General features: G+C 43.9%; 1 protein-coding gene across 2 annotated transcripts in view; it reads right to left on the bottom strand.

The window, feature by feature from the left end:
• The window catches only part of Trank1 (tetratricopeptide repeat and ankyrin repeat containing 1), an 87562-nt gene extending 78560 nt beyond the window's left edge, over positions 1-9002 (bottom strand). The window contains exon 1 of one of the 2 annotated variants that reach the window (XM_076577217.1): positions 8623-9002. In XM_076577217.1, the coding sequence (XP_076433332.1) occupies positions 8623-8714 (92 nt within the window). In that variant the 5' untranslated portion in view covers positions 8715-9002. Of the gene's footprint in view, positions 1-8136 lie in introns of both variants that reach the window. The other variant, XM_076577216.1, reaches the window with a different exon arrangement.
• Positions 9003-12500: the final 3498 nt, after the last annotated feature.

The following is a 12500-nucleotide window of genomic DNA, read 5'->3' as shown; positions in this document are numbered from 1 at the left end:
CTCCCACAGACACACAATGCTGATTTCCAGAGCCCATAGTTTATACACAGGCTGGTATAAGATAAACTATTATTATTGATGTTTCTGGTATAAACATCAATAACACATTGACTAATAATATGTTGACTAATACCCTTAATAAACAGCTAGCCTTATAATCTAGAATCTTCCTCTCTCCTTCCTGATGCCTCTCATCCTGCCTACCTGAATTCCTCTTCCTCTATCTAGATACAGCTTAAAACCAACTTCCAATTTTTCTTCCTGGGAGGACTGAGCTACAACCTGAGTGCTTGCTCACATCTCCACTCATCTATTCTCAAAGGTCAACCCAGGATGAAATGTGCTCTCTCCCCATTAGCAAAGCTTATCAATTTATACCCTCAACCCAGAATCATCAGGGCATCAAAACTGACTCAAAACAAAAAAAGTCAAACATAAGTTTAAAACAAGTAAAGATGATATATCAGAGAGGAAGTTCAGAAGACAACTTAGTACTGATCAGCGTGCTAAGTCTTAAATTAGCAATGTGTATACCCCCAGGTAGGGTGGGCCCTGATGGACAGAGAAGGATCTGGTCCAAGGCTAACCAAAGTTACAGGCTCACTTCACAGTGTACTATAATACCATGCTTGCACTACTGTGGGAAAGAAACCATATGTAGTCCAGCACACACTGCTAATGGTTTGTTCTGAATTAACTTTCAATCTAGATGTCATTCATTCAAATCCTCCCCCAATATAGAGAACGGATAATGAGGGAACACAGAGCCACAGAAACATGGCCAAAGGCCCGATCAGAGGGTTACAACTAAACTTTGGTGTGATTGGAAGCCTTTGTTTCCCTTCTCACAATAATCTGGCTAAAGATGAGGTGGAAGACAAATCTTTGGGATGGTGAGCCACTGTTTTCTCAGACTGCTGGCTTTCTGAACAAAGTGCAGTTTAAAGATCACTTCCTGGGGTCAGTGAGATGGGCTCAATGGGTAAAGACACTTGCCACCAAGCCTGACACCTGAGTTTAATCCTCAAGACCCACCCACATGGTGAAAAGAGAGAACTAACTCCAGGGAGTTATTCTCTGACCGCCACTCACATGCTATGGCACATGTGTACTACACACATTCACACTATCTATCTATATAAATATATATTTATATATAGTATATGTACATTTATGCATAGTATATATACATATATATGTGTATATATATACCTTTATGTATAAAGATTTGATTCCTGGTTTTTGCTTATGTGATGAGTGATATAGGCCAGTTACAAAGGAGAGGGCCCTGGAAGCACCCTGGACCATGAAGAAGGAACCTACCCTTGTTCACCCCTGGTTATATACAAGCTGCTGAACATTCTTATCAATGAATCCCATGTTTGCTGTATTGTGCATCCTTAGTCTTGTTTGCTCCCAGCTATCCTCCTTGTTTCTCAGGCTAGAAATCCTGCCCACTTTCAGTACTGCCCTCAAGGACAAGAAGACCCAGTGCTGAGCAAATCAAGAGTCTACATAAATGGTACTTGACCTTCAAAGGCTGAAACTGATAAACTCAGAATTGCCTTGAGCACAGAAGACACACAGTCCCACCAGCTTACCAGGTTCATGGAGTTTAGTTAAGCACGCTATGGTGAGTGCAGAGTAGGCAACATCTAGGCAAAGGATGGAGCTAATACAGGCAAACTGGGCCCAGGATATCATAGGTAAAGGTCATTTACCCTTCCATTTCTCAATTACAGAAGCAGCTGTTTATCTAATGCAATGCTCTTTTTTTTTCCCAACACTTTTCCCAGCTCTGCCTCCACTGCTGATCTCTGGTTGTAACTTAAAAGTATTATCTTTGCTGTGTGGTGTGTGTGTGTGTGTGTGTGTGTGTGTGTGTGTGTGTGTGTGTGTGTGTTTGCCATTCTTGCATGTAAAGATTTCTTGTAACATTCTGCACTCTTAAGGAAAACTATTGGAAAAGTGGTCTTTCTGAGGCTAAAGCACTGGCCTTTTGTGGTTGTTGTTTTGGGGTTTTTTTGTTTGTTTGTTTGTTTTTTGAAACAGGGTTTCTCTGTGTAGTTCTGGTGCCTTTCCTGGATCTAGCTCTGTAGACCAGGCTGGCCTCAAACTCACAGAGATCTGCCTGGCCCTGCCTCCCAAGTGCTGGGATTAGTGTGCACCACCACCACCCAACTAAGCACTGGCTTTTCAGCTCCACTTCCCCATCTGAAAAAGCAAAGGGGATCTTGTCCCTCACTGTTACTAAAAACAATGGCCAGTAGAAAAAATAAAAATAATTTAAACATAAATTGTATAAAAGTGCATATACACATATATGCTATAAAAATAAGTTTTATGTATGATATAGCTCATTACACATAGTACAGCATTGCATTAGAAAATTATGTTCAAATGCACATTTCAAAATTATCAAATAAATATTTGGAAAAGAGAAAAAAATAATAACCAGTGCCAGAAGCCAACCTTCAAGCTCCACTTCAGTTCTTAAGTGTCCTCAGAATCTCTCTACTGCCCTCAAATAGAACACCTGCAGGCTCTATTTTCACAGCTAAGAGGAATTTCATCCCAAGAAGCAAAGATAAAATAAGAAGAGAGCACAGACCATAGAAATGGTCTTTGATAGTAACCATGGGAAATGAGGAGCAACCAGCAAAAAGAAATTTAAGAATTCCACAGGAATAAAGCTTTTGTTGTGGGTTGGTAAGTTAAGAGAACAGGTGTTTAATCCAGATGCACCCATAACTAGTTATCAATGCCTTTATTATACAGCGATTGTGATCCTGTTAGTGAATTATGACTAGCTTTTGAAAAAGGTCATCTAAAAAGTCAACTATAAGCATCATTGTAAAAAAAATTACTATACTGAAGTTCTTGGTTCTGTTTCAGGCTCATCTAAGCATGTAGGTTTGTGGAAATGGCTCTGTGCAATAGGCCTTGGCTTAAAAAAAAATAGACTTAGAATCCCATAGGCCTGTGGTAGTGAGATCCAGTTCTGAGTGGGCATGAAACATATATTCACCCCCATCTCTCTCTCTTCTAGAGGATTTAAACAACTACAAAATATACCTAGACTCAAGAACCCAACCTGGAAACCTGAGGATAAGGTGGAAGATTAGAAACTGACTCACATGACATGGTACATGAGAATCTGGGTTAACACAGAAAGTATCATACTCCAAAGATAGTAGAAAAGCATCGGAAATCACAAAGGTAGAGATAAGGCATCTGACAGGTGTGGATATACAGAGAGCAACACAGCAGAAGGAGACGGGCCTCACAGGGCTCCAGCTGCATGGTGCCCTATAGGAAACAGGCACAAAGGGTTTATCTGAAAGGGAGCCACGAAACACTGATGCCACAAGATTGGCAGTTCTACCTACAGGACAGGCCCAATTCATACGTGAGAAAATCAGTGCCATGGGAGAGAAAGCAACAAGCATGGAGAACCTAGCAATGAAATTGAGATTTTTGAGAAAAAAAATAGAAATATTAAAAATGTGGGGCTAGATATGGCTCAGTGGTTAGGAGCACTTGTGGTTCTTGCAGAGGGCCCAAGTTCTATTCCCAGCACCTACATAGTGGATCATAACCATCCGTAACTCCAATTCAAGGGGATCTGATGTCCTCTTCTGATCTTCGTTGGCATCAGGCACACATATGATACATACATGCAGAAAAAAAAAACAGTCATAGACATAAGATTAAAATAAGTTAAACTAAGTCTAAAAAAGGAAATGTTAGAAATTAAATTTCAGCCAATTTTGTTTTAGGTAGAAAGAGTCACCAACAGACTAATGGAGACAGATGGAAGAATATCAGGGATGGAAGACAAGGTCTGGGTAATGCAGTATTCAGATAGAAAGAGAAGAAAAAAATACATAAGCATAACCACAGTGTCCAAGAACTCACAGCACATTCAATATACCAAGTCAATGGAAGCCACAAGCAAGCTAGTATGAATAGTCTGATATCAAATAAAGTAGACTGCAAGACAAAATTCGATAAAGAAGCATAAAGAGGAAACAATTCATCAAGATGACAGAATAATTATAAATAGAGTGAGTCCCAAACACTGGGCTTCCAATCTCATGAAACAAATACCAACAGACATGAGAGATAAGAACTCAAAATAATAAAATTAGAGATGAAAAGGGACATATTATAGGAGATACCAATGAAATCCAAAGGTTCATTAGGAAAGGCTTTAAATTTTTCAACTCCAAAAGACTTGAAAATGTAGACGAGATGAATAAATTCCTGGAGAGAGACAGATGACTTATGAAGATAAAAATTAAGAGAATATAAGCAACTGTAAAATATCCATAGCGCAGTGAGATTCAAAAAGTAATAAAGAGTCCCCCAACAAAGAAAAATAATCCAAGACTGGACATATTTACTACTGAAGTTTCACAAACCTTTAAAAGGCTACTATACCAATGCTCCTCAAACTGCTCCGTAAAATGGGAAGGGAAGGAACACTCCCAAACTCATTCTATGAAGCTGGAATTACTTGAATTCCAAAACTAGATAAAGACACAAAGAAAACTATGGACCAAATTCGTGACAAACATAGATGCGTACTTTCTCAATAAAATGTTTGCAAACTGGATCAAAACTTTAAGAAAATGACCGTGTTGGTTTCATCCCAGAAATGCAAGGATGGTTCAACATACACAAACCAGTAAGTGTAAGAAAGCACATAAATAAACCTAAGACCAGAAATCATACGATGGTCTCAACCAATGCAGAAAACACTTCAGATAAAGTTCAATATCCATTTATGATAAAAAAAAGCCCTAAGGAAATAAGAATAGACAGAACATATATTAAAAGCTATTATAACATTATACTAAGTGAGGGGAGGTTGAGAACAATTTCTCTAAAATCTGGAATGTGAAAGGAATATCCATTCTTTCTGCTCTCATTCAACATAGTACTCAAAGTCTTAACTAAAGTGATATGAAAAAAAGAAAGAAAAAAGTTACAAATGGGAAAAGAAGAATCATAATATTCCTATTTATAAACAACATCATCTTATACTTGAAAAACTGATACCCAATAAATTCAGCAAAGTAGGACACAAAACCGACATTTAAAACTCAGTAGCTTTTCTACATAACAATAGTGAACTCACAAAGAAAGATACCAGAAAGGGAGAACCCATTCACAATGCTTCAAAAATAAAAAATAAAATACCTAAGAATAAACCTAACCAAGGAGGTAAAAGACCTTTATAATGAAAATTTTGAAACACTGAAAAAAATACTAGAAGATGGAAAGATCGCCCATGGTCATAGGAGTGAATGCTGCTATATTACTGAAAGCAATCCACAGAGTCAATGCAATCCCCATCAAAATCCTAACATACTTCACAAAAATTTTTAAAAATTCAAAGGTTTATATAGAAGCACAAAAGACTCTGGATAGTCAGAGCAATTGTTAGAATGAACACAATGATTAAGTATTATCATAATACCTGAGCTCAAATTACATTACAGAACCAATGTAACAAAAACAGACCAACTGATTAGAATAGGGGGCTCATAAATCAACATACTCAGTTACAGCCACCTAATTTTGGCAATGTACATGTCAAAATGTACATTGGAAACAAAGAAAGGTTCCACAAATGGTGCGGGCAAAACTATATATTCATATGTAGACACATGAAACTAGATCATTAACAGGATAATATAAGCCTTGACACTCTGAAAGGCAAGAACTTTCTGAAAAGAGTGCCAATAACTGAGAAAATAATTGTATTAATTGACAAATAGGACTGCATGAAATTAAAATGCATCTGCACAGCAAAGGAAACAGCAGAGTGAAAAAACTAGGAGGAAATCTTCACCAACTACACAAATCTGATAAGGAATTAATATCTAGAAATCAGTAAAGAACTCCAAAATTAAAAATTTAATTATTTTCATTTTTGTGTATCAGTGTTTTGTCTACATACATACATACACGAATGTGCACTGCCTGCATGACCAGTGCCCAAGGAGGCCAGAAGAGGGCATCAGAAGCCCTGAAACTGGAGTTCCAGAAGAACTACAGAAGGGGCCAATAAATATATTGAATGCATTCAACATTCTTAACCATCAGGAAAAGCAAGTTAAAACTACACTGATATTCCATTTCACTCCGGTCAGGATGTGTATCATCAGGAAAATTCTTGACAGAAAAAACTGGTAAGGATGTGGGTGGGGTTAGAGGAACCCTTAATACACTGGTGTCAGTGTAAACTGGTAGTGTGTGGCCATTGCAGAAATCTGCATGGAAGCTTCTCAAAAGACTAAAAAGAGAGCTACCATATTACCCAGATACTCAATGGTATCTACCTGAAGGAACTGAAGTCAGCAAACCACAGATACTTGCACATTCATGCTTATTTCTGCAGTATTCACAATGTCCAAGATAACGGAACCAGCCTAGACACTCATCAAGAGATGTGGATAAAGAAAATGGTACACATACACCATTGAGTTTTTACTCATCCATGCAGAATCCAACGACGTCATTTGCATGAAAACGAATGGAACTTGGGATCATCAAGTAAAACAAAATTAGCCAGACTCAGAAAGGCAAATCTTGTTTTCTCTCACATGTACAATCTAAATTTAAAACACAGAGAGAGAGAGAGAGAGAGAGAGAGAGAGAGAGAGAGAGAGAGAGAGAGAGAGAGAAGAAGAGAGGGAGGGAGAGAAGGCAGAAAGGGACTATTTTAGCAAGTGGAAGGTGACTGGTGGGAAGTGAATATAAGCAAAACACAATGACATGTATGAAAACTCTTAAACCCACTGTGTACACTAAAAAATTCACCAAATACTGAAATAATAAACTGTTCTATGTTAAATGAAAAAAAAAGACAAGGCTTGTATATTTCCTCATATGGAGAATCTAAATATATATATATATATATATATATATATATATATATATATATGAATGATGTGAAACAAAGGGGGCAATTTGAGGGGAGCAGAGACAATCAAGGGGGAGCCAAGTATGGGTAGAGTACAGTAGTAATATTCATGTCATCATGAAACTCATTATTTTTGTACAGATTTTTTAAACAATTTTTTAAAAGACACAAAAAAGGAATTTATCCTGCAATCCTACAAAACAGGTCTTTAAAAAAAAAAAAAAAAGCCTGATAGAAAAACAATTAAAATACATTTCTGATCCCTCTACAAGGTACTTTCTAGAAAGCACCAAACAGGCTGTTCAACAAAAGACCGTGCCAACTGGGTAATAGCCTTTCCTCAGAATCAAAACGATGCCTGGCAGGGGAAAAGCTCAACACTAGGTAGGCAGCTGGAGATAAATACTGGCGTGCGCGGGGAGCCTGGCCTCTTCGGCTCCCCCTCTCCAGCTCAAGAATCAGTGATTGGGACAGTGACAACTGAGCTGATGAAGCAGGTCCCAAGCCTGCAGATCTCACAACCCTCTCTTCCTTCTTAAATTTTTCTATCTACTGTTTTTCAAGTTACACATCTCCCCTAAGAACTGTCTGTAAGCAGCAGCGCCCGAGCTTGGCCCGCCTCTGAGAAACGCCCCCAGCAGGGAGCAGAGGCTGCGGGCCAGGGAGTCCAGGGCTGCGGGCGGGCGGGCGGGCTCCAAGTGCGCAGAGGCCCCGAGGGCAAGAGTGCCGCCAGAGGCCGAGGATGAGCCAGGCCAAGCCCGGCGGAGCAGCAGGCTGAGCCCGCGCTTCTGCGCAAACCGGCCCGCGCGACTCGGGTGGGCCGCGGAGGCCGCAGGGATGGAGGACAGAGGCCTCCTCCCCGTCAGGGGGCAGCCCGCGCCCCGCGCTCCCCGCCGAGCCCGCGCTGCCACTCCGCGCACCTCGAGCCCGGCCGGAGCGCGAGGCGCGTCCGGCCGCAGTGTGACACCGAGGCGCCCCCGGTGGGGGGGGGGTGGTCCCCGCGGGGAAAGCTCCGCTGGGCCGCACCGCCCCCGGGCCCGTGGCCCGTGTCGCCGCGCGCGCGCGTGCGAGCGCGGACGCCCTCCCCGCGCCAGGCCGCGGTCCGGGGGCGGACGACCCCGCGGGGGGCCCCTCGGGGACTTGCGGCCCGCACAGCCCCAGACGCCCCCCACCACGCACACACACACACACCAGCTACGCACCTCGCCATGCGCGGGTCCCACATGGCCGGGGGTCGTCGCCGCCGCCTCGGGACGCGCGCAGGTGACACGGAGGCCCCGCGTTCCGGGCCCGGGGCCAGGCGGGAGGCTGCTTCCCGCGGTTCGTGCGGGACCGGCTGGGGGAGCGCAGCGCAGGCCGAGTCCGAGCTCCCACGCGGCTGCGGGGGCCCGAGAGCCGTCACGTGTCGCCGCGCGGCGGGAGGGGAAGGTGTCGCCTTGGCTCCGAGGAGCGTGTCTCGTCCCGCACCAGCGCGCGGGAGAGGTCCGCGGCGTGGGGGCCCGGCCTCCGGGGTCGGGAGCTTCGGGCCAGAAGTGCGGGGCCGCGGCGCGGGGCCCCGTCGCGAGCTGCGTCTCCGCGGAGGCCAGCGGCGGCCCGCGGTCATGGAAGCCATCGCTCCGCACGCACACGGCGGCGCGCTCCCCTCGGGCCTCCCGCGTCGTCCCCTCAGACGCGGGCGTCGCACTCACCGCGCGCCCGACGCGCCCGCGCCGTCCCCGGAGGTCGGGAGCGGACGGGGCAGCGAAGCCCCGAGCTGCGCGACGCTCGTCGCCTCGGTCATGTCGGATTCCTGTCACGCGGGCGGGAGCCGTCCAGGCGCCCGGCAGCAGGGCCGCCAAGGCAGTCGCGGCGGCGCGGTGCGGTGGCTCCGCAGCTCTCGGGAACCAGGATGCGCACTGGCCCCCCGCCGGGTGGTCCTGGAGACTGAGGGGACCCGCCGCGCGTTCCCACCCTCCAGGGGGCCCCCGGCCCAATCAGAGGGCGCGGCGGTGGCACGCTGCCGCCTGGTGGCTCATGGGTCTCCTGGGCCAGCGCCCGGGGCGCCTCGAGGGGCGGAAGACAGGAGCCCGGGGGAGGCGGAGGGGCCCGGAACACCTCGGTCCTTCCCAGCAGCACACGTCAAGAGGAGGGTCGGAACCAGGCAGTCCTAACTTGCCGCCGCCTCCTGCCAGTCTTCTCCCAGTTCGACCCCCCAAAACTGTGGCATCATTCCTTTCCTCCTTACACTCCTTCCGTGGCACCCCATCGCCTCGAGTCGGACCATTAGAATCCTCATTTTCAGCCTGTGGTTCCAGGCACATCCCTTACACAAACACTGTACTCCAGTAATCCCCGAATTCCGTGGCATTTTTAAAATACTGATGCCTGCCATTTATCCAGTTTAACTGGTATGGTATATCTCGAGAGTCCGATTGTTAGAGCCCTCCCGGTGATTACAGCATGAAGTAAAATTTTTGAGAAGCTTGCTGTTACCAGATACTGCTAGTCCTTTCATTTTAAAGAGATGGTATATATCCTTCCTAGCTCTAACTTGTTTTGGTACACACACACACACACGCACACGCACACGCACACGCACACGCACACACACACACACACACACCTTTTATTCAGCCTCATAATCTCCATCTCCAAAAAGCCCAGTGGGTTTCCTACATCAGAGTAAGAGATTGCAGAGCCAGTACAAGGTTAAAATGCGCCTCTGGCTTCTCCATCCATTTCCATAGCTTCTCTGACCCCATCACACTTTCCCCTCCAGTATCTTTTGTTACACCCTTCAAACTCGTCACCCAAGAAGATCTTGCTTTTTAGATTTTTTTTTTAATTTTTATCAAAGTGAGATAAAAATGTATGTGGCCTTCCTAACTCCCCCTGAAGCAGTCACCTTTAAGTCTTTTAGCTGATGCTTATTTAATTGCGGTGCTCATGTCTGTAAATGTGCTTGATTACTACTTGTTGGGATTTTTCTTCCCAGTTTTATATGCTAACCCTGTCTGGTAAGTATTTTGAGAGTGCTCATCGAAAAACCTTCATCCTTGGTATTCTAGTTTGTCTGGGTATAAAATTCTGAGTCGTAAATCATTTTACTCCCGTGACTTCTAGCTTCCAGAATTATTGAAAATGCTGAAAGCATTTGTTACTGACCTCTTTTATTGTTTCTTTGCCTCTTCTTCGGTGTTTTGGCGCTACACTGTGCTTTGCAGAGATGTGGGCTCACTTGTCCATACCACTGGCTACTGGGGGTATTACTTCATTCTTAGCATTCAAGCTCCTGAATTAACTTGTTGATTATTTCTTCTCCATTTTCAATATTTTCTCTTCTTGGATGGCCCTATCATTCAGATATTGGACTTCCAGAACTGCACCTGTGACTCTGTACCTTCATTTTCAAATCACCATTGTCCTGGCTGACATTTTTGTTGTTTTTCTTCTCGGTTTATTTGCTTGTTTTTTCAAGACAGGGTCTCACTATATAGCCTTGGCTAGCCTAGAACTCACTGTGTAGACCAGGCTGGCCTTGAACTCACAGAGATCTGCCTGTCTCTGTCTCCCCACTGCTGGTAATACTGTAGCATATAAGCTGTGTCCTTAACTTTATTTTCCAGTTCATCTCAATGACATTTTTATATCAAACTTGTACTTTTCCAAGAACTGTTCATACTGTGAGCATTACTTTGTTGGCATGCCATTTTCTTTTCATGATTGTGTAGCTTTTCCTTGTCTCCCTCTACAAACTAATGGCCATTCTTTCTTCTCCGGTGTACTGTGTTCCTCGGGAGCTTCTTTATCTGGGCATGCTTATAACACGAATTGCTAAATGGTCTTATTAATAGAAAAACCCAGAGCCAGATATTGGGGTGAAAGCTGAAGGATCAGAGAAACAGAACAAGCCAGCCATGTTCTTACCTCTACAAAATCCTCAGCCTCAAGACAGTGAGTCCCTGTTTCCTCACGCCTTGTATACTTTTTTTCTGCCCTGCCATCTTACTTCCTGAGCTTATTAAAGGCGTGTGTACTTCCCAAGCAAGGGCATGAGATCTCAAGTATTGGGATTAAAGGTGTGCACCACACCTCACTCTGTTCCCAGTGTGGTCTTGAACTCAGAGATCCAGACGGATCCAGATCTCTGTCTCCCGAGTGCTAGGATTAAGGGTGTGTGCCATCTCTGTCTGGCCTCTGTGTCTCATCTAGTGGCTGGCTGTGTCCTCTGATTCCCAGATAAGTTTTATTGGGGTGCACAATGTATCACCACACATGCTTTCTTTCATTATGCTTCCTATGGCCTCTGTATCCATGTCTGTTGCCTATGATGAAGACTAGGGAGAAGGATGTCCATTGGTAGAGAACAGAGTGAATAAACTGTGCTATGTTTGTACCTTGGGGAGCTATGAAGCTATACTCAAGAATGCAGGGCATCTCCATGCAACTCTACAGGTTGGCAGTCAGGAAATATTAAGTGGCAAAAATCTATGTAGAACTGTGTATAATATGCTGCTTTTGATTGGTATCACTTGTTAATGTATTTTTAATTATGTGTGTTGGGGGTGGGTATGTGCACTGTGGGCACTTGAGTGTAAGTGCTCACAGAAGCCAGAAGAGCATCAGATCCCCTGGAGCTGGAGTTACAGGCAGATAGATGGGTTGTAAGCTGACCAACATGGGTGCTTGGAGCCAAACTCTGACCCTCTACAAGAGCAGGACACACTCTTAACCACTAAGCCATCTCAGCAGCCCCAGTATGCTACTTTTGGAGCAAGATAAAGATCTGGGTATTTATATTTAAATATATATGTGTGTATATTTACATATGTATATTTAAATGACATTGATGGAACTTTTAAAGAGCAGTGGAGCAGCAAGGAACGAGGCAGGCGATAGACTTTGAACTTTGGATCCATGCAAGTCTTTAACATGATTGAAAATTATATTTGAGTTCTAGAAGTATCTCTAAACATTGGAAACCAACAGAGATAAGTGAACTTAACTGTTTGTCAAATAGGTGTCATAACAGCATGACAGTCTCCTGTTCCTTAAAGTACTGATAAACACAAGCTCCTGAGAGGCTGAGGCATGAGGATCACATGAGCTGACGAGGTGAAGACCAGCCTGGTCAAATAGACCTCAATTCAAAAATAAAATGAAATCTAAAAGAAGGCAATTGTTACATTACAAAAATTTGTAATGCTTTGAGGATTATAACTCAGTAACTACTTCTGTAACCTCAACATTTTATTTTATATGTTGAACAATATTATCCTCAGCAAGGGTTTATCACATTGCTAAAAGAGTCCATGAAACATAAAAGAATAGGAACCCATGCTTTTTATTTCTCTCTCTCTCGTGTTAAAAGAATAACCAACCAAGAGGCCAGTGAGATGGCTAATGGGTAAAGGTGCTTGCAGCCAAACCTGATGATCTGAGTTCAACCCCTGGTAAAGGAGAGAACTGATTCCCAAAAGGAGGGAAGGAGACAGATTTGGCAAGAAAGGAAAGACAGAGGATGAAGGGGTAATTAATAGAATATAAGAGAGTAAAATGACGTACATATCAATAAAATGCTTCACGT

This window comes from Peromyscus maniculatus, chromosome 7 (genome assembly GCF_049852395.1).
Source record: "Peromyscus maniculatus bairdii isolate BWxNUB_F1_BW_parent chromosome 7, HU_Pman_BW_mat_3.1, whole genome shotgun sequence".
In the NCBI taxonomy this organism is placed as follows: Eukaryota; Metazoa; Chordata; class Mammalia; order Rodentia; family Cricetidae; genus Peromyscus; species Peromyscus maniculatus.
The sequence above is the reverse complement of the archived record's forward strand: the minus strand, read 5'-3'. Positions and strand labels throughout refer to the sequence as shown.